The sequence below is a fragment of the Rhipicephalus sanguineus genome, unplaced genomic scaffold (genome assembly GCF_013339695.2).
Source record: "Rhipicephalus sanguineus isolate Rsan-2018 unplaced genomic scaffold, BIME_Rsan_1.4 Seq873, whole genome shotgun sequence".
Lineage (NCBI taxonomy): Eukaryota > Metazoa > Arthropoda > Arachnida > Ixodida > Ixodidae > Rhipicephalus > Rhipicephalus sanguineus.
This window is the reverse complement of record NW_023616185.1, coordinates 53175-80217: the sequence shown is the minus strand read 5'-3', so window position 1 is coordinate 80217 and position 27043 is coordinate 53175. Positions and strand designations below refer to the sequence as shown.

Here is a 27043-nt window from a genome sequence, read left to right as displayed (position 1 = left end):
AAGAAGAAGAAGAAGGAGGAGGAGGAGGAGGAGGAGGAGGAGGAGGAGGAGAAGTAGTAGTTAGACACAATATTAATGAGAACTAATAGACAAAGAAAGTATAGGGGGGGGGGGGGTATTTGTGGCAGTTAGGACATAAATATGAAGAAAGTAAAGTGGACGAAAAGGTAACTTGTCGCCGGCAGGGACTGGCAGGGACCGGTCCCTGCCAGCTGCAAGTTATCTTTTCATCCGCTTTACTTTCTTCACATTTATGTCCTAATTGCCACAAATACCACCCCCTACACTTTCCTTGGCATTACTGTCTGTTAGTTCTCATTAATATTGTGTCTAACAAAGAAGAACGAGCCCCTCAAAAGTAATCTCCTTTCCTTCATAGAATAAGTAGTAGCAAGACAAAGTCTGCAAGACAAAGGCCTCTCCCAGAAATTGCCACTTGCTGTTTACCGGCAGCCACTCCAACCTAACCTGTGCTTACCCATTTGTTAGTGTCATTGCACCATACTGTCCTTCATTGCTCTCAACTGTACTTCTTTTACCTCAGGTTCTACTCTGTTACACTAACCAGCACTGCCCAAACTGAATGTCGTGAAAGTTACGCAAGACATACAAAGTTGTGTTACCATTGTTTTCTTGCTATGAAGCTGAGCGAAAAATGGAGAACGATGGCAAGGGAAGACATTTGATGAGTGTGCGCTGTTTTATTTTGATATGATGATGTGTTCATCAGTGACTGATAGCTTTACGTCCTCCCTCTCCACAGTTGGCGTTGCTTTGTGGCCAGTTTTCTCCAGTGCCAACAGCACTGCTGGAAGCAGCAACTCTACCACTCCCAATTCTCACGTGGTTCTCACCTTCATTCCTGCCACGTTTGAAAACCTGCAGCACCTCATGAGGCGCCCGGAGGACGAAGTCGCTTCCCCCGAGGCTCCTCCCACTCATGGCACTCGCAGTAGTGTGTCCAAGGACTATGCTGTGTTGCAGACCGAGTCGTCGTCTGAGCCAGCCGCCACCAGCAGTTTTGACCGCGAAGCTCCCACGTCGTCTGCCGCGGAGGATCCCGCCGCCGGTGAAGTGTGCGACTCGTACGACGCGACGGAATCTCGCGCTTTTCGACAGCTGACGAGTTCGCACTCCGACCCGGCGCTGTCTTCACATGGAGCCGAGAAGCACGAGTCGTTGCCACGACAACGATCGGCCGACTTGCCAGACTTCAACAGCCGGAGTCGACGCAGGACCTCGACACCATGCCCAGAAGACGCGAGGGACGAAGACGGCAGCACGTCTCCCAAATCGCAGGAGGCCGAAGGGCCCGCTCGGCGCATGGTGTCCGTGAGTCTTCCGGTGTACGTCTATGATGCACCGGTGTCGGCCGTGATTGGCCGGTTGGTGTACCAAGGTGGTGTGAGGCAGTGGAAGGACACGTATCTTGACTTGACCACACGGTCGGAAGAGAATACGCGGGCTGGATCCGAACCCAGTTGGGTGGAGTACAAAGCGGATGGCTCGGAAGGTGTGTCCTTTAGGATCGTCACTCGGCCTGCACCGTGGTAATTATCTTGCATTTTAATATCTATGTAGACAATGTAATCAAATGCTGAATGCTTTTGTAGAGAAAAGTTTTTTTGTCAGGAGTGTTGCATGCATTTCCCTTTACTGCTCTTGCATGTGACGGCTTCAGGCAGAAGAAAACTGTGTGGACCATTCTTAGCTTTTTATGAACAACGTTATTGTTTCGAGCGTTATCGCTGCACGATGTCAACACTCAGCAAATATCCATGACCCCTAGATCGAGCATTTTGATACAAGTTTTGTTAAGTAAATACATCGTTTCCAAATTTTTATGTGTGCCAAATGTAATCCTTTTACGTGTGAAGAAGCGGTGATAGAGTTCTACGATATGAAAAATATATTTCATTACTCGTTCAGGTGAAAATCTTGTCATAACTTATTTCCTTACCTTGTTTCAGGCTCGCCTTACAAAACCATGTCGCCAGAGCCCAAGTCGGATGACTCCGAGCTCGGAAGTGACCGCTTTCCAGCGAGAAAACATTGTTCGCGCCTACGCAAGGCTTTCTCCAAGAGCTTTGTGTATGGCGTGTTCAGGTGAGTTCTATAGGATGGCTTTTAGACAGGTGATCCGCCACGATGGTACAGTGGTTACAGTGCTCTGATGCTGACCTGGAGGTAGCAGGTTCGGTCCCAGCTGCGGCGGTTGCATTTCAATGGAGGCAAAATGCTAGAGACCTGTGTACTATGTGATGTTAGCACACGTTAGAGAACACGAGATGGCCAAATGTAAAACCCCAGGTATTATTATTATTATTAGATGGGTGAAAAAGAAAATAAGAACAGGGAAGTATATAGAGACTACAATCAACTGCCGATTTTTCGGACTCCCTAGGGACCGCGAGATCGTCCGGAAAATCGGGCAGTCCGAAAAAACAAGTTCATGCTTTTTTATTCTGCTCAAGTGGTCAAATCGCCACAGCCACATCCGAAATAGCTTTAATGCCTCCCAGTACAATTATCAGGCATTTTGGTGCACGCCCAGGCTCTCGCAAAACAGTAAAAGCTCGTTAATTCGGATTTCTAGGGACCGGAAAAAATGTCCGAATTAACCGAATGTCCGAATTATCGAATGGTCGAAATAAACACAATAAATGCACGAGTTTTTTCAACATACCTTTACTTAACAAAGTAATCGCGGATGCTTGTGTTTTCGAGCAGAAATTCGCGCGGACACAATTTTTCTGAGCCCTTCAAGGTGCTCAGCAGCTCGCATGATGTCTGCAGTACCGCAAAAGTTTCACCCGTCATCCACGCTTTTCGGTTGGCACGGTAGTCCACGGGAAGATTGTTGATGTTCTTAAAGCAGCGTGGCTTTTGAACCTTTCCGATAACGAGAAGCGGCCAGCGCTCTGGGCCCGTCATGTTGGGGGATAAAAGTACGGTTACTCGTTCCTTGCTTCTTGCCGCCGATTGAAGGATCCCCTTTCATCACACTTCATCACTTCTTGTCGGGAGAGCCCGTTATTCAGAGCACGCGAAATTTCTACTTTGGTGGTGAAGTCCTTGGCCTCGTACTTGGGCCGCTTCGCCGGCGTTGCCATCGGTGGAGAGTGCGGTCGCACGAGAAGTCGGCACAAAAGCACCAGCAACGATCAAGCTAAAGGAGCCGTACTGAAACTTTCCTCGATAAATCGGCAATCAACGATGCAGCACACCAACGGGAACAAAGCAACAAACCCACACGCGAAAAAAAGGTGTTCAACCAGTCTCAATCCAAGCCAAGTCGATAATTGATGTCCATGGCGATGCTGCGTTTGAGCTTCACTTTTGTTCCGAATTGTTCTTTTTTCGTTTTCGAGCCTCGCCAGCGGCCCGAAAGTCGCCGAATTATCCGATTTGCGGCCAAATCTGTCCGAAATAACGAGCGCCCAGTCTCATAGAGTGATGCGTATATTTACAGGGACCAGATGACGTGTCCGAATTAACCAATTTTCCGAATTAACTAGAGTCGAATTAACGAGCTTTTACTGTACATTCGGTACCTGCCGCGAACCCCGCTACGTACGTGCCAACCGCCACTTTTGCATCTCCTGATGAGCGCCGCTGATAACAGCAAAGCGCGGAATAGATTACGGCTATCTCGCATGAAGCGTTTGTAAACGATGACGTGGAACACAAAGACTGTGGCGGAAGAGCGGACGACTCGTCCGGCTTTCCCCGATGCATGTGCGCATGTAAACATGCGCACACAGATCGCCGAATCGCCGCCGATACGCAGCATTTACTGCTGTTTCAAGCCAATTCTTTCTAGTTGTGTGCAGCACATCGCCAACTAAGCTGACGCCGTCACTTTACTGTTGCTGTATCGTACGCACGCATTTATTATGAAAGGGTTCGTGATGCGCACTAAGGTCCTGACCGCACACGAGCATGTCCGGAAAATCGGGCGTCCGAAAAATCGGCAGTTGACTGTATTAATAACTCTGGAAATGAGTAAATGTGTCATAAAGTGTTGCTTATTGTTTGATAATTGTTTATTTGAAGAGACGCTAGTCCTTTGCACAGACACATAGAGGAAGTTGGTTGTAAGAGAAAACACGCGAGTGCTTGATAGAATCTTGCCGATCAACTTACTGTCCGTTGTCTACAAGCTATTTACAAAGATAGTAGCTAATAGAATTAAGACAACATTAGAATTCAATCAGCCAAAGGACCAAGCAGGATTTCATACAGGCTACTCGACTATAGACCATATTCGCACTATCATTCAAGTGATAGAGAAATGCACGGAATATAACCAACCCCTATATATAGCCTTCATAGATTACGAGAAGGCATTTTATTTGGTCTAGATATCAGCATTAATGCAGGCACTGTGGAATCAGGTCGTCAACGAACCATATACAGTAAAATCTTGTTACTACGAACATCAGGTTAACGAAATTTTCAGATTAACGAATTTTTTTGAAATCCCCGCCAAAATGCCTATATTGCCAATGTAAAAAACTTTCAGTACTACAAATTTCAGAATACCGAATATTTCAGATTAACGTAAGTAATTTAACCCCGAAATCAACAAGATGCATCGTTATTACGAAGTTCCGTGAATCTTTCGGTACGGAAATCACTGAAGCTTACACCTATCATCATTCACAGCAGATATGCGCCGGGAAACCCGCTTCAACGGGTGCAGCCCCATCAGCGTCGACATCAACGCAAGCGTCACCAACCGGTCAAACTGGTCAAACCAAATCAAACAACGTCATAGCGGTCATAGGCTTAGTCCCGCTGTTGCCGCTGTTCTCACCACGTTTCCAGTTGCTGTCGTTTGGAGCTGCGAAGTTGAGATTGTGTTGTGCAGTCGCTTTTCTGGCAGTGAGTTCTCCTGGCCCCAGCGTTAAAAAGAAGCGACGCCAGTTTTCGCTCAAGGAAAAAGTGGACATTCTGACGGAGCTGAATGCTGGAAAAAAGCAAGTGGACATATGCAGGGAGCGTGATATCGTGCCGTCAAAAGTGGCAACGACACTGAAGGATCGGGAGAAGATCGTGAAATTACATAGAGAATCACAGTTGGCTTCCTCAAGAAAACGCTTGAGGCTGGGCAACTACCAAACCGTCGACGACGCCGTCCTCACATGGTTTAAGGATGCCAGACAACACGATGTGCCCTTGTCAGGCCCTATTCAAGAAAAGGCGCGACAGTTCGCGGTTGCTTTGGGCACCTTCGGCTTCGACGCAAGTGCTGGATGGCTCTATCGGTACCGGCAAAGGAATGGCATCATGTGGCAAGTCGCGTGCGGGGAAGAAAAGGCGGCCAATGCCGAAAGTGCGATTGCCTGGCTGAACGAACACTTTCAGGAAATCGTCGAGTCGTTCAGTCCAGACGACGTTTTCAACGCCGACGAAACGGCGTGCTTTTATCAGCTGTTACCTGATAAGACAATGAACTTTAAAGGTGAAAAATGCAAGGGCGGAAAAAAATCGCGTCTTCGCGTGTCAGTGCTCTTCTGCTGCAACGCCACAGGCACGGAAAAACTCAAGCCTCTTGTTATTGGGAAGTCCGCCAAGCCTCGCTGCTTGAAAAACGTTGTCTCGTTGCCTTGCGACTATCAGGCAAATAAGAAGGCGTGGATGACGCGGGAACTGTTCACGCAGTGGCTGCTGCAGTTCGACAACACAATGAAGAAGAAACAAAAGAAGGTTCTAATCGTTGATAGCTGCTTGGCACATATGGTGAACGTGCGTTTGAGCAATGTGCAGCTTGAATTTCTGCCCCCAAATTGTACGTCTTTGCTCCAACCTTTAGACGAGGGCATAATAAGATGTGTGAAGGCCGAATTTCGGAAGCGACTTGTGCAGTGCCTTCTCATTAACATATGACTGAAGCTGCCCTTGGAGGTCAACATCCGTCAAGCCGCAGAAATGCTGACAGGGTCGTGGTGGAACGTCAAGGCAAGCACCATTAGCAACTGCTGGCGAAAGGCAGGTCTTCTCGAGACTTCGCTTACGCCGCAAGACTGAGAGCCTACGCAACGAGACTGCGATGACGAAGCGGAGCTCGACCCAGAGCTTTGGAATGAGCTTACCGGGAAGCTCCCGGTAGACGCTGCGGTAACCTTTGAGGATTACGTAGACAGTGACTGCGCAGCGGCTACGTCCGCAAAGCTCACCTGCGAAGAAATCGGGAGTCAAGTGCGTGAGCAAGATTGCTCTAGCAGTGACGAAGACGGCGCTGGAGATGCAGAGTCTGGGACAACGGAAGAGACTATTTCCAGCTCGGATGTTGTGGTGTTCCTTGAGAAGACCCGATCGTACCTCGGGTGCTGCAAGACCCGAAGACATCCTTAGGAAGGTTGCGGACGTGGAGGCATACATGTACCAGCACCTGCTTTCTACTCGCCAAAAGAAGATGACCAACCTTTTTAAGCAGTAAATTGTTTCCACTCGGTGCCCAGTGTTTTTGTTCATTGTTTACGCCCCAACACGTGCACCTCCTGCAAAGGTACGTTATTTTTGCTGTTGTGTTACATTACCGACATCATTTTTCAGGACTACGGTATTTCAGAATAACGAATTAAATTCGGCGGTCTCGTGAAGTTCGTTGTAACGAGATTCTACTGTATAAACATACTGGAAGAAATCTACAGCGGTTCCACAGCCACCATAGTCCTCCATAAAGAAAGCGACGAAATCCCAAGAAGGGTGTAAGGCAGGGAGACGCAATCTCTCCACTGCTATTTACCGCATGCTTACTGGAGGTTTTCAGGGCCCTAGATTGGGAAGAGTTAGGGTACGAGTTAGTGGAGAGTACCTCAGTAACCTGCCATTTGCTGATGACATTGCGTTGATGAGTAACTGAGGGGAGGAATTGCAACTCATGATTACTGATTTGGACAAGGAAAGCAGAACGGTAGGTGTGAAAATTAATATGCAGAAAGCTAAAGTAATGTACAACAGTCTCGGAAGAGAACAGCGCTTTGTGTTAGGTAACGAGGCATTGGAAGTTGTAAAGGAATGTGTCTACTTTGGACAGGTGGTAACCACAGAGCCGAACCATGAGACTGAAGTAACTAGAAGAATAAGAATGGCATGAAGCACATTTGGCAAGCATTCTCAAATCATGAATGGTAGTTTGCCACTATCACTCATGAAGAAGGTATACAAGACCTACATCTTTCCGGTACTGACCTACGAAGCAGAAACTTGGAGGCTTACAAAGAGGGTTCTACTTAAACTGAGTACGACGCAGCGAGCAATGGAAATTAAAATGATAGGTGTAACCTTAAGGGACAAGAAGAGAGCGGAGTAGGTCAGGAACAAACGGCCGTGAAGGGCATCTTAGTCGAAATGAAGAAGAAGAAATGGACATGGGCAGGGCATAAAGCACGTAGGCAAGGTAACCGTTGGTCATTAAGGGTAACTGACTGGATTTTAAGAGAAAGCAAACACACGAGGGGGAGACGGAAAGTTAGGTGGGCAGATGAGATTAAGAAGTAAAAAGTTGTGGCTTCGTGCTACAAATGGGTGGTTGTCTATTTCCCCTTTCTTAACCCTTCCGCCACCTTGCGGGATTTCAAAGAACTGATTTTCAACGAGATTAAGAAATTCGTGGCTATAATGTGGCAGCAGCAAGCACAGAGCAGGGTTGATTGGTGGAACATGGGAGAGGCCTTTGCCCTCCAGTGGGCGTAGTCAGGCTGATGATGATGATGATGGTGCTTGATAGAATCACATCACCCCAATGGTGCAGACACAAAAAGAAAGATTTGTTTTCTTGAGTAAACAGAGAAAAAGAAATCTTCAGATGGATACATACGGCTAACCCTTCCATAGCTGTAGTAGTTAAAGGGCCCCTCACCAGGTGACCTAGCGAATTTTAGTTAGACATTGCAAGTTGTTGCGAGCCCAATAAAGAGCATTATGCCACAAGAATTTTTCTAATCGGTCCGTTAGAAGCTGAGAAAAACAATAATTTGTAGCGGCGCGAAACCATAATGCGAGGAGGCGAGCTGCAAACCCTTGCCGCTCGCCCCGCGTAGCCTTCGCAAGCCAAATCCCTTCCCTGCCCTTTTCGCCACGCGAGCGAAGGATCACATAACGCATACGCATGATCACGTCATGCGCACAAAATGTCACGAGCGCATGACACGCCCGAACCAGCCCGAGCCCCCGAGACGCGAGTGGCGTTGTGGCGGCGTTCTTTGCGCTTCATCTCTGCAAGTTATGCCGAATGCGCCCTCGCCGATCACTTGGCTTTCAACCTATCACTGAGCGCGAAAGCTGCAACATTTGTACGGACGCGAGACTAGCGGTGTGCCGCATGAACATCTAGTTAGACGCGGGAGGATAAATGCATAGAGTTTCCTACAATACTTACTAGAGGGAACTCTGGCGCTAGTGTCTGTGGGAGCTGCAATGCATCGCGCTTCAGCCAGCATGGGAATCATGGGTAGTACACGGATTTGTCTAAACTTTGTTCTTTCGGCTCCGTTTGGCTCCGCGTCGCCTGCATCCCCTTCGTCGCAAAATGAAGTTCAGCAAAAGTCAGCAGTTTCACTTCGCCACTTTAACTTGTTTAGGCTCACCGATTCAAATCTGGTCACGAAGTTCACAACGATCCATTCTTTTATTCGAAAGAAAACCAAAACATAGCAAAAACAAAGCCACAAGTGCGTTCGAAGCCACAAGCACGAAGACTAGGCAAATCGTGTACTACCCATCATCCCATGGTGGCTGAACGATCGCAGCGCCAGAGTTCCTCTAGGTCATTTTAGGAAACTCATGGTTAAATGAGCCTAATGAGCGCTGGACGGTTTCGTTGTAAAGGGTGGCGTCTGATGCGCAAAGCGGAGAACACGAACGCGTGTGAAACGGAGGTAGATTAGTCTCGAATCTCGCTGCGATTCGAAGTAAAATTCAAAAGAAAACGCACACATTCCGTTTGTGTGTTTTATTATTGCTCTCAAGTTTTATTCATCCATTCAAGCAACAAATTACAAAAACTACGCGTCGTGTCAAATAATTATCGCAGTGTCACGTGCTACTGTTGGCGACGTCAGAGCACAGTCGTCTATGTAGAGGAGCGACGTCACAGCACTACTACCTACGCAGGGCCATTCTCTCATGTACGTCATCCCCTCATTCTCTAAAGCGCGCGCCGCGAGAGGAAGGGCAAGCAGCGTTCAGCTTGAAATTTGACCCATTTACGCGGCGCGTAGCGTTGCAAATTTTGGCAGACGTAATCGTGAACGCCTAATGCATGCATTGCGCTCGTCGGCTCAAAATTGTCAAACCTGGTGAGGGGCCCTTTAAGGAGGGTGCAATGAACTCCTTGCTCTTAGCACTTTACAATAAGTTCAACGAAAGAGAGCAGCATGTAGAAGTACTGGTGTACTAATTGCAACATGTGTTCATTAATATCATCATAATTTAAACTATGAACTCATTATGGACCATTGATATGTGTCAATAATGAACTTCATAATTATTTACTTCCTGACTGAAACAATAGATTAGAAGCCAATCCATGTTCAAACAGTGCCTAATTAGCAGGTACTCCGAGGTTAGCAGCTGTCGCATGCCACTTTGCAAGTGCTTGTTAAAATGTCTTGTCTGGTCTTTCTCTCTCTGATCTCTGGCTCTTAACCATTCTTATTTTTCAGAGCCCTGTGTGAGGGACTGCCCGTGGACATGCAAGACGTCTCGACCGTTGTGGAGGACGCTTGCGAGGAGACTGCGCTCACTCTCGACATTACGGAGTTCATCCAAGCGATTTGCGGCCACACTCGTGACTTCCGCATCAAGTCCACCGTGGAACACTCCCACCGAGCAGGCACAGGGGCTCCTCGACACGACGGCATCAGCAGCAATGAGACCAGTTGCGAAGGTGTTTTGGTTCTGCCCGTTGAAGAAGCGGATACCGCAATCGGTGCAGACGAAAGTCGGCGCACTTCGAGTGACGGGTGAGGGCTGTGCTGCCTTGTTGATCTTTCTGTTGAAAAGTGTGTGCCTTCTCGGGCAGATGGCCATAAGCAAGCTGACGAGACCAGCCTCCTAGCATTGTGTGTCTGTGTCATGTGTGTGTGTGTTACTGCACATTGCATGTGTATGTGTCATGTTACTCATTTGTGTAATAATCGACGTTTGCCATGCATGCAGATAGAAAAAGGACTTTTTTGCTTCTTTTGTATGCAAGAATGATAGCCAGCCAAAACACATGCAAGGAATAGTTTTTTGATTGAGACACATTGAGGAATTGAGGAAGAGAGATGTTCACACATTCTTGACATACCGTATTTACTCGCATAATTTGCGCACTTTTTTTCGCGAATTTGAAGCTCCGAAAAGGGGTGCGCAAATTACGCGGAGATTTCGCGAGCACATCTGAAATAACGCACAATATATAGTCCTAACACGCGCGATATAATACATTAAAGAATTAAGAAAATAAATTATAGCGCAAACGAAGGGTTTTTAACAGAATTAGCAGGTACAGTAAAACCTCATTAATTCGAAGGCCTCGTGACCGAGAAAAATATCCCAATTAAGCGGGATTCCCAATTATCCGAAACAACGCGAAATCAAAGAAATCAGCCAGAAAACGTGATGTACGGAAGTCACACCTTTATTGTGGCAAGTCAGCCTACTTGGAGAAAAATTCCTCCATGCGTGACTGACGCGTTCGGTAGTTCCCAGCACTGAAAGTCATATTTCCAGCCTGTCAATGAGGCGCAGCATCTCAGCCTCGCCGCCGTTGCACTCGACGAAGCGCACAACACTCAAGGCATCGATGACATCCGCCAAAGGGGGTGCTCGGGAGGGCTCGTCATCGCTGTCAACATTAGAGGCCGAATCGGTCGATCTCGCAGCTATCTCGCTGTCGATGTCGGCGTAACACGTCTGCACTGTATTTTAATTGTAACAAGGCATGTGCAAATGTCATTCCTTTTGGTTCAAAGGAAGTGGAAGCAACTTTGAATGGTAGCAGGATTTGACTTTCGGCAGAATGCAAGTGATAACTTGTAAAATATCTTACGTTTTAAAATTTACTATACTTGGAGCATATAAGCCGGTATAAATGCTTTTAAACTTAAAAAATAGGAATCGATGTGAGGGTATATGTTCATTTAACCTTCGCGGCAGTGTGAATTTTCTCTGGAAAGGTGCATTCACAGTATAGCACCCCGCTACTGCAGTGAAACCGCCTTTACGGGGGGGGGGTGTTTACAAGCAGACTCTTATACAACTATTCGTTCATTTCGAATACTTCAAAATTTCCAATAATTTAAATTCGAATCAAAGCGAATTTGAATACTGTAATATTCGTTCGAATATTCGAAGTGCTCGAATATTCGCTCAAGCCTACTAAGCAGCAATAACCCTCTGCGCAATGTCTGCGTCATGCTTGGAGCACAATGTTCTCGTGTTGTTTTGGCTACAAATTGCACTGAACTTTCTGTAATTATGCATTATGATGAGGGCATCGCAGGGGAGAAAGTGTTGGCAGTCGAGGCTGAAGAGCACTTCAAAGATATTGCAAGCAGTTGGAAGCTTACAAAGTGAAGTGCTTTACCACCAGAGGTTGGGAAGGAAGCTTATAGAGTCTGCAGTCACTAAGAAACAGACTACCACGAATTACTTCTTTAGGCCATCCTGAGCAATTTCCCGTAGATGTGTTTAATTAAGTGCACTTTGAAACTGATGTGTAGTGGAGTGATCTAGTTCTACTGCTCAATGGTTTTAGAATTTGGTTACAAGAGACCTCTGTTACAAGAGACACATACCGGGGCCCTTGAGCGTCTCTTGTAATGAGGTTTTACTGTGCTGGCATCGTGGAATCACCGAGTTGTTGAGCTCTGAGCCTGGTGAGGTGGGACGGCGTGAACCCGCTTCAACTTCCTTCGGCTTCTTTGCCAATGGCAGGGTCAGCAGCCTGTTCCCGGTGAACCTGCTGAAACGCCACCACCCGTGCGACGTTGTTCAGCAGCTGCACCTGAGCATCAAGCAGCGATTCCAGGAGCTGCTAGAGGAGGTGTTCCAGCGCATTCCTTCGCACCCAGACTACTACTACTTCTGCCCACCGTGCCAACCACGAACCTTGGTGAGCTTTACTGAAAGAGCATCTTGTCCTACATGATAAATTGTGTCTGTCGAAAAAGTCTTCCTGAAAGCCACAGAAACTAACCCAGTGGAATTTCGGCTGCCACCTTAAGGGGGCCCTGCAACATTTCTTCAGCATGATCAGAAAGCACTGCCAATCAGTAGTCAAGGCTCCTGCGAACATGTGAGCCAAACGGCCTGGAATTTACAATTCTTCTCAAAGTCAGCTATAAATTGCTCGCTCTTCTCTCAACAGTTGACGCCATAAACCCAAATGACTGTGCCATAACCGAAAGTCCACGACCATAGGAGCATCGTGAGCTGCATGATTATCACGGCCGCCGAGGCATACTGCGACGTGCCCACGTGCTCGCTCACGATCGCACTGAAAGTAAGTCGTATGTTCGAAGAAAAAAGAAGAAAGGGCTCAAGGTCATGATGCGCGCTGACAAACGGACCTAGCTTCCTACCCCCTTGTCGTCCCGTGACCTCACGGATTTTCGACAGCCGTGACCTCTCGACGCGCAAACAGCAGACGACACTCTCCCATAGTGAGGATCGGACCAATGGTGACGTGTGCTGGAGCAACATGGCGAACGCAGCCCATCAGAGGCGTTGAAATTAACTTCGTTTGCTTTTTGTACGCTTATTTCTGAATGAAGGAGCTAGCCCTCGAAAAGTATCACCTGAAAAATGGCGAAATATCAAGTTATCTATCGTGGCAATAGTGCATATTATGTCACCCGCGCCACTACGCGATATCTAGCAGCACAGTTTTATTTTCACGCAGCGAACAGCGCGCTGCCGCCAGGAATACGGGTTGCTATGCAAAAGGAATTGTTTTCTTTTTGGCCATGTTTTGCACTACGTTTTAATGTGAAAGCGTTACTTGGCCAGGTTTGTGAAAGCGCGCACTCATCCGGTGTCTGCAAAAGCCATCTGCGGAAAACACATGACCCCTCCCACCAGCATTGACGCCGGTGCCAATGTGTAAAGTGTTGCCAACACCACTTTGCTTGTACCAAATGATCTAAATAAACACAATTCGGCCTCTGCATTTTCTAATTCTCTATACGCCTAGTGCGCGCCGACAGAAGCGCCATAGGTGGCGAACTCGGTCATTACTCTCGGGAAAGCAAGCAGACGGTCGCCGTGGTTTCCTACGTCGTTGTACGTGTTTCCGCGTTGTTCACGTTTCCGTAGTGAAATAAGCAACGTTCGTCGTATGTTGTCATGAGTAAAGGGGCACGGGGCGCGTGCCGGACAGCGCAATCGTCGATGGTGTGCGGGAATGGAAAAGTACCCGATGGTGTGCACCCCCGCCACGTCGACGCAAGCCATTGGCCGGAGAAAGGCGCGTGCCACGCGACCCGAGCCGAGGTGGGAGACCACGGAAGAAGAGTTAGGCATTGTTCGGTGGAGTCGTCGAGGAGCAAGGTGGTGCAAGCCAGCGTTGCACCCGCGACGTGAACAGCAGGGCCCCGTTCTGGGGGCAGCGGCACGAGAGGCTCGGGAGGGTGTGGCCGTCGACCTTGGTGCCATCCAAGTGAGGCTCCCCGAGCTTGCAGCAGCCCCATCACAGCAGTTCGCAGGGCACCTACGGCACTACCACAGCTCGGCAAGACGACGGCGACCCACCGACAACCACCGGAGAGCCACGTCGACAGTTCGAGCCAGTGGTACTGTATAAGGCCGACAGTTAGGCTAGCTGGGAGGGACCGGTGTTCTCGACGGAGAACGACGCATCGGCAAGGAGGATGATCATGAGGCGTCGATCAACGACGCGGCCCTGAGACGTCCGCAGGAGCCTCGACAACGGGACCGTGCGTCGACTTGGCACCACGAGCCGAATCAGCGGACACCGCGAACCGTAAGAAACGCTCCATGGGTATCGCGAGTGACTGAGAGGCCATAGTGGCCAGACTTTCAGGCTAGAGGAGCCAAGCAGAGCTAGAATGCTGTTCGATGTTTTGTCAGCGATAGCGCACTAGCCTAGAATTTCCTAGTGTACCTATATTGTTGTAAAATTTTGAGTGTTCATTTTTGTGTGCCGTGGTGTTAGATAAGGTTTGTTTGCAGTGCCACCACGGTGTCTCCCGAGTCTCTCTTATCTCTCTCTCTCTCCCAACTCCACTCCGACATTACAAGCGCTCCCGAGATACGTGACATACGTGTGGTGGCCGAACTTCAAGGGATGTCGAATAACAATTGCTGTGAGTGGAGTGCTCAAACACCTACAAAAACGCGCCCGGAACGCGGTTTTACTCACTTACCGCAAGCCTCCTGAGCAGAGCGACAGAAGCAATGGATCGCCGCTGTTCGTTGGCAAAGGCGAGCTTCTTCGTCATTGTGCGAGTTAACACGTCGCTTCTTGTTCTAATGCTTTCGTTCTGCCATATCGGTGCTCGCTGGATGCCTCGATCATGTGGACACTGGTAGGCGACGAAAGTTATCAGCCTGAGCATGTGTTGGTTCGGTTCGACCGCCGTGCCCCCCAAGGGCACTTCGCTCGAACATTCTATTGTCAGAAGTGTTGTATTTCGGGCGAGTTGGTCATCCATGATCTTAGCTTTACTAGCACGGTACATGTACCGCGCTGTTACAAGCCAAGTTCTATATTTATTATTTACAGAAACAGAAATGCAGCAATGGTTGACTTCAGAAAGCAAGAAATGATTGAGACGTCACCTTTGTAAACAAAACAAAGCGGATGTTCACCACCAGCTGCACCTCATAGCTGGGTCTTTTACTCTGGTCTGCGCGACGCCCTTTCATATTCACCGGCCTGACGTTCACTCAACGCAGACGTTCGTTCTTTTCCGCAGTCAGTCATCACATGTCTTCTCGCGACCTCTTCAAAACTTGTCACTGCTCCGCGGTGTCATCTCTTCATACTTTACTCACAGCACTAGATCATCAAACAACACGTCTTCTGCGGTCAAGCGAACGATGCTATATCACTAGAACGGACATAACTTCGTCGCTGCATGACTCTTCACTGACTGATCTCCGTCGCCGCGCGCTGCATTGCCTGTATCGGCGCGCCTGGGTTCGGGAAGGTGCTTGTGATTCGTCTGTGCGTAGCACAGCGAAAGCTAGGGAAAGGGCTAGATCCTCTCACCGATTCGTCTACGTAATCAGACGGCGCTGCTGGCGCTGCTTTGCTTTCTCGAATATCCCGATCTTTTGCGTGCATTGTCTATGTCGGTGGCGTCTTCTGTCGAGAGGGTAAGGGGCACGCTTTCGGCGCCTTTTTATACTTGTTTTTTCGATGCACGTGCTCTGTCGCGCACGAACCGTCGGCGCCAGGCTTTCGATGCCGTCGTTCGAAATCGGCGATGTGCGCTTAGTTAAGCGCTCGTTTGTGCAAACATCGTGCACAAGTCCACTTTCGTAGAGGCCCGCGCCTTTCCTGCAGCTGTCAGCGTAGAATTAGTTGTCTGGCACCCGCACGAAGGGGAAATAGCCGCCGCGAACTTCATCCATCTCCTCACAACAAAGCTATGCAAAGCGCTGTCGTCTGCTCGGCTTCCCACACGTACTGTCGCGGCGCCCGCTAGGTGCTATCAGTGGCGCCTCTATAGGCGGTGCACAGGCGTATAAGACATCTAGGGAATGTTACTTAGCAGCACCTCCCAGTGCTTCACCGACATAGCCAAATAAATGCTTTCATGTTCCTGTCTCGTAAGAGTATGCTTAGGGATCCTCTGCAACGTTGTTAGTGGGGCTTGCTCCTTATGCTCGCGCCTTGTCCGTTGTCGGCGGCGTGTACACTAGGTCTCATTGGTCCCACCAGAGGCGCAGCTGCACTCCCTCCGGGGATTTCAAGAATGCTCATAGATGGCGCAGCGCCGCTCAAGGCGGCGCACACCACGCTCGGCGTATGCGCTAGTTAGATAGGTGACTGCTAGAGCGCCATGCCTCTCGTTTGGCGCGCTTCCTTTCTCTTTGCCGGGAGCCGCCGGAGCTCACTCAGTGAACACTCTCGTTGCTGCTCCGCAGCAGGAACACCCCAGCCAAGGCAGCAGCTCGGCGGGCTCGCAACGCAGCAGCATCTCGGGCTCGCCGCCAAGACCCTGTGGTGAGAGCCCGGGAGGCCGAAGCAAAGAGGGCTAATGTTATATAACACATTGTACACGTCATCTATATATGATGTAGAGGAATGCGTACGGAGTATTCGCGGGTTACCCAATCATCTCCGACCAAGCTCCTCTAACATCATGACTTGGGAGGCGGTGATTTTTTTAAATGTAATTTTGCTTTGAAGTATTCGAAAAGTGTTCGAGAAATATTCTAAAATTATTCGATTCGCACACAAATTTTATTCGAATTTGCTTCGCACCCTAAATTTTGCTATTTGCACAGCTCTAATACATATATATGCCTTTGACACTTTGTGGGAGATAGGACAGGCGCTCGTCGCGTCTCCCTTGTTTTGTGTTTGTCTTAATTTGCGCCCCTTATTTTAGAGCTACAACCAAACTAAGCTTTTATAACTAAACTAGCCCCACAAGAAGTACTAATATCACATGGCTTTGTACGTTTATGCCACCCTCGGGTAGATCAGAACATTTTCGTTTCATAAGACTTCTTCCATTTTGTAGGTTTACAGAACTGATTTGCAAACGGTGTCTCTTTCTTTGTATGCTTGCATGCGTGGCTGTTGTTTAAGTCTAGCAAGTCATCACAACCTTCTCCCATAACCACGTTTTCCACATAGTGGGGACTGACCGACGGAGCCAGCAGGGCTGTTCCGCACAATGCCGACGCTATTGCCGAGGAGGAGGGAGCACTTGACTGGGACGACACTGACACGGACCGATCTCACAACGTCGAATTCTCCATGGATGCTGAGCGTAAGTGCTAGATGCCCCTGCCTTCTGTCGCGCCTTCTGTATGAAACACTCACTTGAACTGATGCTTCAATGCATTTGGGTAAAGACAAAAAAGACGAGGGGTCTAGAGGCATTCGTTGCTGCAGTTTGTGGAACAGTCATGAAGCAGTTTTTTAAATGCTTGTAGCATTTATTTAGCTATCTCCCAGCCATTTGGACTGACCATTAGATCAACCAGGTATCTGACCGCGAACGATGTCAACAATCACACATGCACACGCAAGTGCATGCACGCTTGCAAGCGCGAGTGACGTCAGTGCAGGTAAAGCATACGCGAGATAAACATCAACAGAAATGTTGCCATGGCAGGATTTCAACTTGGGGGGGCCTCTAGTACCGAAGCCCAGTGCTTTAACCACAGGTGCTTGCCTCATCAGATGCGGTAGAACACTTTTAAGAATCTCCCTCTGGCAAACCACCTGTTCAGACGCTTGACAGTCTTCCACAACGCTGATGGCTTGCTTTAGAATTTCCTTCGTGCAAGCCAGCACATTGGGACGCTTTGCACGTTTTCATGGTGCTGATAGAGTATCGTTGAATTGCCCTTTGGTCAAATGTAGGGCCAGATGAATGCATACATTAAGAAACACTTCATCAATGATGATTCTGTACACATCGACTGTGATGATCTTTGTTAGATGGGCTCTGCTGCAATACCGTATTTACTCGAATCTAACGCGCTTTTTTCCGGAAAAACGAGTCCAAAAATCGCATGCGCGTTAGAATCGAGTACCGAAAAAAAAAAAAAAACTCGGTTATCGTATTGCCATCGACATTTCAAAATGGCCGCCTCCTACGCGCCTTGGCCATTTCTGCCAGTTCGTACGTGTGCCGAGGAGATTGTCATCCCGTTCTGCGTTCGCATCGACGGCATGGAAGTGCCGACTCCAAATACTCGACGAGTGTACCACGATGCCGCATTTAAAAGAAAGTTATTACATTTGCAGAGAGACGGACGGAAATTGGGCCGCATCGCGGTCGTTCGGATATAGTTCGGAGTTCTCGAAACGTGCGTGCGAGACTGTCGCAAACAGAAGCAGAAGATTTTTTACAGCAAAGCTTCACGAAAAGGTTTCAGTGGACCAAAGCAGGGCCGGTCTCCCGAAATCGAAGAGTGTTGACAGCGACAAGGAGTTGTCCGACAGCGACGTGGACTGATCCATTACGCGACTCGTATCGCCACCGTAGTGGTGACAGTTTTAGCGGCAAGGCCCGCTTTTTGACTTTGTGTTTTACTTTTTTGAAACTTCAGTTCTTTAAAACCCAAATACTTGTTCTTCTGAATGTGCGAAGTTTGACTCCTACGGACTTTTTTGTTCTTTTCTCTCACGAAAAATGGGTGCGCGTTACAATCGACGTTACTTTTTTTTTTTTTTGGTCGCGGAAAACGGGTGCGCGTTACAATCGAGGGCGTGGTAGAATCGAGTAAATACGGTACTTCTTGCCTCGAAATAAGCAAATTCAGTAGGCTCTCATTAAACAGAAACTGAAGGGAACAGGAATAGATGTTCCATTTAACAGGAGTTCTGTTTATTGAGAGACGAACAAGCATGCAGAATTCAAGTACGAAACCAATCATATGAGAAGCAGTTGTTTAGGCCTGTGCGAATACCCTAGTAAATTTTAGGTTTGAAGCAAATTCGAAGCGAATAGTGATTTGGTCAGATAATTTCAAATCGAATACAAATAGTATATCACATAAAGAAAAATGAGCATATTTGTCATGGCCAAACCTGCGCAATATTTAAAAAAATTTGAAACAAGACAGGTGCAAATGTCATTTGACTTTTGGTAGAATGCGAGTGATAATCTGTAAAATATGTCAAGTTTTAAGATTTAATATTTAAAGCATATAAGCCGGTATAACAAGCTTTTAAACTTAAAAAAATGATGAATTGATGTGAGAGAGTATGTTCATCTAACCTTGAAGTGGGGCCCCGCCACGGTGGTCTAGTGGTTATGGCGCTCGACTGCTGACCCGCAGGTCGCGGGATCGAATCCCGGCCGCGGCGGCTGCATTTTCGATGGAGGCGAAAATGTTTGAGGCCCGTGTACTTAGCTTTAGGTGCACGTTAAAGAACCCCAGGTGGTCGAAATTTCCGGAGCCCTCCACTACGGCGTCTCTCATAATCATTTCGTGGTTTTGGGACGTTAAACCCCAGATATTATTATTAACCTTGAAGTGGGGCTTCGCGGCAGTGCGAATTTTTCTGGAAAGGTGTATTCACGGTATAGCACCCCTCTACTGCAGTGAAACCACCTTTACAGGGGGGTTACATGCGGACTAATATGTTTACACCTATTCATTCATTTCGAATACTTCGGAATTTCCAGTAATTTAAATTCGAATCGAAGCGAATTCAAATGCTGTAATATTCGTTCGAATATTGGAAATGCTCGAATATTCGCACAAGCCTACAGTTGTTCCATTTAAGCAGCAATTCCGTTTAGATTTCCGTTTACTGAGAGTCTACTGTAGCAGCATGATAATAAGCAGTAAAATATAGTATTGTCAGGATGGCAGGCTTTTGAGAAAAATTTTATATTATTGATTTTGTCACAGTTACAAAACACAGACAGCACAATAGGAGCAAATAGACTGCACACCAGAAGGTTGGATGTTTTTCTTCTTCTCTGGTGTCTTCTAGAGTATCACCATCACTCAGCATCTCAAAGCAGTCTCTTCAAGCATAATTTGTTGCGTGCTATGGAGTGTTCCTCTTGCAATGTGCAGCTGTGTGTGCAATCTCATTCGCATATATAAGTGCAATATTTTCTTCATTAAAGAATTGAGTCCATGTCCCTACCGATCCACAAATACACTTTGTTGCTTACAGCATTTTCTCTGTTTTATGCTGTGCTGTTCCTTGAGATAATTATGGGCTGCATTTTTACAGAAACTTCTGTGTCACTCAAGTATTTATGGCTTCCATAGCTTCTTCTACGACTGAGTGCACAGCGCGCTCCGTCAGAGTAAGTGCATTGTGTGCACACAGTCCTAAAGTAGTACGGTACAGTTGTGTGCAATATGAAGTGGAACACCAAGTTCGTGCCTAAGCAGCAATAACCTGTGACATACAGACACGAATGTGACGTATCAAGTTTCAAGGCGTAATACCTTTGGGCTTGAGTCCTCTGTGTTTTAACACTCTTGTGCTTGCAAATTGCATTTCTTGAAAATATTTTAGTGATTCCTTTCATATTGCTCACAACTGTAAAGTGGCGGTGCAACATTGTGTCGGTTTGGTACCCGTGTCTTGATCGTCCATTAACTTCACCAACAAGTCACTGATGCACTTTGTGTTTGTTGCCTGCTACCTTTTCACTTCTCTCATTGCTTCAAGTGTAACAGTTCGATGCTTATCTATAGTTACGGCTACCCTTGCGTCAATAGCGTGCGTGTCATGAGGGGTGCCTTGAGTTACCCCATGTCTGAGCCACGCCACCAAGGCTACTCTGGTGAGCCTATTAGCATCAAGGTAGTCACATGACATTGTGACATTGTTGCATTCTCTCATGTGCTCTTTGGCACGTTGCTATGACAGCGTGCTTAGGACTGTATCATTGATAACAGTACATTGGAAATGCCAGCAGTATGCTGACATTCCCAGTGCTAGTCATGCCGAATGCCACTAAAGTGTCTCTAGTGTCTCTACCCGTGATTAACCAAGAACACTGGTACGGAGTACTTTGGTTGAGAAGCATGCAAGGTGCACACACTCCAACTGTCAGTGGCAGCTGTGTGCACTTTCATTGTGCGTAGCCATGATGCAAGTGGAATGTAGTATTTTAAGTAGTGAAACGTAATATTTTAAGTATGGACGAAGAACTTTGAACTATTTCTATGTGTAGTATTTACTTTAGCAGCGAGAATGTACTTGCGGTTACAGTCAAACCTCGTTAATACGTACCCGCTTTAAACGTACTAACGGTTAAAACGTAGTTGCGACGAATCCCCGACCGAGCCCCATAGAGCCCAATGCATTCGCTGACCGCTTAAGGGGGGACGTGGCAATGGGAATGGTAAATTTCGTTAAAATGTTCAGTTTTTCAATTTATTTTTTTCTGCAATCCTCAGACCATGTTTTACGTCATGGTGAAATATTAGACCAAAATAAGCAGTAGGAGTTGAAAAAAAAAAACATTTTACTAGTGTGCTGTTATCAAAAACGATGAGAAAATTGGGCTTTAGAAAATGAAAATCTGCTGTTTTCCTTGACACAATGCCATCCTATTGGCGTCATCATAAAGAGGACAGATAGAGCTCAAGATAGCCACAAAGCTGCATTTCTCCAATGAAAAATAAAACCAGCTTCCTTCTGAGTTCCATTTTTTTTAGCTTTTAGCTCCATTTTCTTGGAGCTCCATTTTCTCAGCTTTCATTTTTTGAACAGTTGCTATCAGTCATCCCTGTGCCATTTCTCAACAAATAAAGATATAACCATTCTGTTTTCTGCACCTAGATCCTGAGACATTGGTGAGTGCCGTAAAGCTGTCCATATTTGTCTGCACGCCATACAGATTTTTATAATTGGCTTTTTGTAAAAGTGTTAGTAAGACAATGAGTACAAGAAATGTCAAAAATTTTTTTGTGTGCTTATTTGAGTACTAAAAAATAAACCAATAGCTTTATGGCACAGAACGGGCCCTTGTGAATATGCTTATGCAAAAATTGTGACGAACTTATGTCTAATTCATTAATTAATTTTGGGATGACAATGAGAGAGTATCAAGTGTTGTAACTCAACAACTACAACAGATAGCTCAAAACCGACTTCAGTTATGATATCAGCACAACATATCACATCTGCATGCCAAATTTCATCACTTTATCTCCAAATAACCAAGATAGTTTTCATTGCCACGTCCCCCCTTAAGCCGTAGGTTCGCCCTATGCCTACCGGTTAGTGCGTACCCTGCGCCCGAGATAACTTTTTGTGCCATAAAATTTTACTGCACCGCTGAAATTCTCGACGCCACAATGTGCGGCCAAAGGTTTTCCGTCTTTTCTAGAAGTGCGGAGATCGGTCGATCACCGATTCCGACTTCCGCGCGATTGCGGCGACGCCTTTGCACGTAAGCATCGGGAAAGAACGAAGGCTAGGCGGCGGCCACCGACGAACGCGCCAGCATGACTTATCGCCGACAACCTTATCACAACAAGTATCTTCAGCTATCTGCCCGGGCACGCGTGCAGCACAGCGCTACTTTAAGCCTACCGCACGCTTTCACTTGGCGACAACCTCAACGCGCTGGGTCGCCGATCGCTGCCGCCTCGTGCGGGGCTGTGTTCAAACGCGCACCGCTTTGTAGAAACGAAAGCAGATCGCTGTTGCGGAGTTGAGCATTGCGGGTCGCTGACGCCGCGAAACCTCGCTGCATTGACGCTATCACGCTAAACGCACGCGTACGGTACAGCAAGTGTAGCGCTGTTGTAACCATATTGCACGATTTTATTAGGCGACCACCCAACGCGCCTCCGTTCGCTGCCAGGACCGCTACAGCGTCGCGGAGGAAGCTCGACATCGCTGCGTTAACCGAATAAGCTACTCGCCGCATCTGTGCACGGTCTGGAACAAAGTGGGCACGAAGAACAATCCCACAACTGATGCGCGCGTGCGATACAGCAAGCGGCCCGGTAGTGACGGCGTACGTGAGCCGAGCAGGCGATGCGCTGCACGCAACTACCCAGGAGACGATCGACCACGTGGCCGTATCGCGTGTCAGTTTTTGTTTAGTAGCAGATCGCGGTACAGACGCATACACATATATTGCGAAATGCAGACACTGTTCGTTTTGTCGCTATGTCGGTCACTGCGTATCCCGGACCCTTTAATAGTTTCGAAATGCTCTTTGGCGTGGCCACCGCGCGCTATTGTGCGGTCGTGCGAGAGTGCTAGGATATTTTCTCCACTTTGGCACAAAGAAAGAAAAGGCTTTGCGATTGGTACTTTAGACAATATTTGCTGTGGCACTCTATTTCTCTGCTGGCGGCGATGGCGTACGCCAGGAGAGGCAAATTTGTACTTGGTGGTTAATGCGTACTACCGTTTAGTGCGTAGTTATGCCGCGTTCCCGGCAGGTACGTATTAACGAGGTTTCACTGTACAATGAAAACCACCTAGCACAACTCTTGCACAGATGAATGGCACGCACGCCACAGTTCGGCGGGAGGGAGCCTGTATTTAGTCTGAGGTTGTAACCTGCTATAGACATACCTTCAGGGAATTTAGACTGATATTATTTAATCTGTGGCGGTGACCCTTTTGGTTACAGCTGTAGCTGACGCTGGCCACTCGGGTGATGAGAAGGGAGCAGCTGCAGCACTCCTTCCGAAACCAGGCCACACCGTCGCAGCCGAGATCACCAGCATAGAGTCCTGCGCTGGGTCGGCGCGATCGCCCCCTTCACCAGGCGAGGACGATTCCGGTGACGAGGATGAAGAGGACGAGGAGGAAGTGATGGAGACCATTCGAGAGGCCGAGCCTATGGTCCCACCCCTGTTTGCCCATCTGACGTGCTTGGTGACGACCAAATCGGGCTGCGGGTCATGCTCGCTGACCTCACTGCCAACCTGCCTTGGTGAGTGGGAAGTACATTTACAGCGCAAAAGTAAAGACACACCACAAAGAAAGAAAACGACACACACAAGCGCTTGTGTGTGTCGTTTTCTTTCTTTGTGGTGTGTCTTTACTTTTGCGCTGTAAATGTACCTCTAGGATTATGAACCAACTAGGCCCAAAAGAAGTTTTACTGGAGTGGGAAGTGTGCTTGCTAGTCTCAGTTTTAATGGTTTCCTCGGCTCTTCCAAGTGCACCTCCACAGTACAGTCAACTGCCGATTTTTCGGACGCCCGATTTTCCGGACATGCTCGAAAATTCGGAAGCTTTCGCGGCACCGTCACCAGCCCCATAGACGTCCATGTATAAGAACGTCCGAAATTTCGGACGCTTAAACTCTTCGTCGTCCGATTTTTCGGACTTTCTGCCCAAATTGCAGGTCTGAAAAGCATTAATTGAAGCCCCCACCTCTGCCGCGTCTACCGTATATACTCGCTAATGATCGCACTTTTTTTTCAAAAAAATTGACGCCAACTTCGGGGTGCGATCATTACGGGGGTAAATTTTCCGTGAAACAATATTCTGAGCACCGAAAACGCAAAGAAGTCGCTAATCTGAATTCTTACGATAACTATCATGAACATAACCAAAAATAAAAGTAGAGTAAGGCTTACCTTTGTAATAAAATGCACGCATTACGCAGGAGCTACATGCATGGAACACTGCCCTTTTATTTTTGAACTCTCTGACCCCCTAACGTTCATTCTGAGTCCGAAGCGTCACTGGCGTCAGTGTCGTCGCCGCACGATTCCCTGTCGGAATCGGCAGTGTCTTCACTGTCCCACAGACGGTCATCTTCTGTCCCGTCGAGCGCGTTGGAAATGCCAGTCTTCTTAAAGCTCTTGACGACCACCTCGTCGGAAATGGTACTCCACGCTTCGAGAATTCATGAGCAGAGGACTTCCACGGAGGTTCTCCTGATTTTGCCACTTGGCGTGAAATCGTGGTCGCCCGCCGCCATCCACTCTGCGTACAGCCTCCGGACGTTGTTCTTGAACGGTTTGTTCAGTGACACGTCCAGAGGCTGTAGCAGCGAAGTTAGACCCCCAGGGATCACTGCGATTTCCGTGCGCCGCTCCTTCAGCTCGGTACGGACACTGTCAACGAGATGGCCCCGAAAGCTGTCCAGCACAAGAAGTGAAGGAAGCAGAAGCGCTCCTGCTCTTCGCCCCCAAACCGTCTTGATCCAATCGACCATGAGGTCTGCCGTCATCCACCTTTTGCTTGAGCGCGGATGTGGATGCCACGGGGAAAGTTTCCCTTCGGAATTGTTTTCCGCTTCAGAATCACGTACGGCGGCAGCTTCCACCCGTCTGCCGTCACTGCGAGCATCACGGTGCACCGCTGCTTCTCCGCACCACACGTTTTCACGAGCACACTTCGAGCACCTTTCTCGTTCACAGTAGTGCTTCGAGGCATGTCAAACGTCAACGGCGTTTGGTCGGCGTTGCCTATCTGTGACAGCAGGAAACCGTTCTTCTGGCGTATCCTCGTGACGAACCTGTAAAATCGATCACTTTGTCTTCGTACGCGGATGGAAGTCGCTTGGCACAACGACGTCCGCCGCCTCAGCGACAGTCCATTCCGCCGCATGAAGCGTGTCGTCCAGCCGGAACTGGCGCGGAAGTCCTTTGTGGCTATTCCCAGCCTCCGGGAAACTGTGCGCGCCTGCGTCCGTACCATGTCTAACGACACGGCACAACCGTCTTTGCGCATGTCCCTCACGTATTCGAGGACTGCCTTTTCGATGTCAGGGAACTTGCCCGTTTTGGGTCCGCGGAAAGCCCGGCGCGTGTTCGTAGCCATGAGCTTCTCGCGCTGTTTTTTCCACTATCGGATCCGGATTTCGTCGACGCCGAAATGTGCCGGCAGAGCGGTTTCCGGGCTCTAGCGCGTAATCAAGCGCCTTCAGCTTGAACGCGGCAGTAAAGCTCGCTTACCGCCCCATGGTGAAACGGTGCTTCAACAGACGATCACAAAGCACAGCCAAAAAAACGTGGTATCGAGTGACGCCGTGACGAGCGACTGGGATGGCGGCGACACGGCTTTTTCAGGAATTATGGGAATGCGTCGGCAGCTTGTTGCTGCGGGATGACAACAGGTCGACCAACAGGCGGCCGCCGCTGTAACAGTGCGGGATAGCAAAAAACATGGCGGCCCACAGAGCGAAGCGACCGCATTTTTTTTTCTTCTTTTCGTCAGTCACGGTGGTTGTGAGTACGTCATGCGCGTCAAAACAGTCTCTTCTGTCTAAATAAGGAATGCTTTCATTTAAATCAGTAAATTTACGGCATTAGCGTAGTGATGCCTGCTTTCAGATCACAGAAACAAAGATGGGCGCGTTCAGCTGCCACAGACATAAAACACATGGCGGGCATTCAGTGAAAACTGCGGCATTTGCCTTTACTGCAATCCTAAATGGCACGTTTCCGCCAATGGTGGGCAAAAATTACGAATATGTTTGGTGCGTGCAGTTCACTTGGCGAGTTTGGAAGAGTTATTAACGCAACATTCGACAGATGATAAACGCGATGATCATCGGCTAGACTTGGCACACGACATATCGATGCGGCAAGTTCGGGGTGCGATCATTACGGGGGGAAAAAAAAAATCGAATTTAGACGACAAAATTTAGGGGTGCGATCATTACGCGAGTGCGATCATTACGCGAGTAAATACGGTATAATCTTGTAGGTTCTAACCAGCGCTTCGCGAGTCGATCTGTTTGAGACAGTAGCAGAGTCCGAAAGTCAGCTTTGCCGCAATGCCGAAGCGTTATGGGGTGAAGCAGACCAGAAATTAAAGGCGCCGCTCTCGCGGCGTCATGCGGCGATGTTGCGCATAAGCAGCGGAAATGCACGGCGTGATGGCGGCAGCTGGCAAACGCGCCAGTACGGCTTAATCGCTGACAACCCTTACGATAAGCATCTTCAGTTAACTGCTCGGTAGTGCACCTGGCCTAGCGCAGTTGCATGCGTACTGCACGCATTTAATAGGTGAGAACCCAAATGCGCCGCGCCGCCATTCCTGCTGCCTCTTTGTGCGAGACCTCTAAGTGCGCCGCATAGACCCGTTGCCTTTACGGACCAAACCAGCTCGCCATTGCCGCGCCCGTGTGCGGTCAGGAACTAAGTGCGCATCGCGAACCCTATCATGATAATGCGTGCGTACGATACAGCAACAGTAAAGTGACAGCGTCAGCTTAGTTGGCGATGTGCTGCACACACTAGAAACGATCGGCTTGACACGGCAGCAAATGCTGCGTATTGGCGGCGATTCGGAGATGTGTGTGCGCATCGTTTACATGCGCACACGCATCGGGGAAAGCCGGACGAGTCGTCCACTCTTCCGCCACAGTCTTTGTGTTCCGCGTCATCGTTTACAAACGCTTCATGTGAGATAGCCGTAATCTGTTCC

General features: G+C 48.3%; 1 protein-coding gene across 1 annotated transcript in view; it reads left to right on the top strand.

Moving 5' to 3' along the window:
• The first annotated feature begins 717 nt into the window (after nucleotides 1-717).
• The window catches only part of LOC119378563 (KICSTOR complex protein SZT2), a 51444-nt gene continuing 25118 nt past the window's right edge, over nucleotides 718-27043 (top strand). The window contains exons 1-6 of the mRNA XM_037647650.2: nucleotides 718-1513; nucleotides 1971-2106; nucleotides 9675-9974; nucleotides 11935-12112; nucleotides 16832-16967; nucleotides 23283-23588. Of these exons, the coding sequence (XP_037503578.2) occupies nucleotides 718-1513; nucleotides 1971-2106; nucleotides 9675-9974; nucleotides 11935-12112; nucleotides 16832-16967; nucleotides 23283-23588 (1852 nt within the window). The remainder of the gene's footprint in view (nucleotides 1514-1970; nucleotides 2107-9674; nucleotides 9975-11934; nucleotides 12113-16831; nucleotides 16968-23282; nucleotides 23589-27043) is intronic.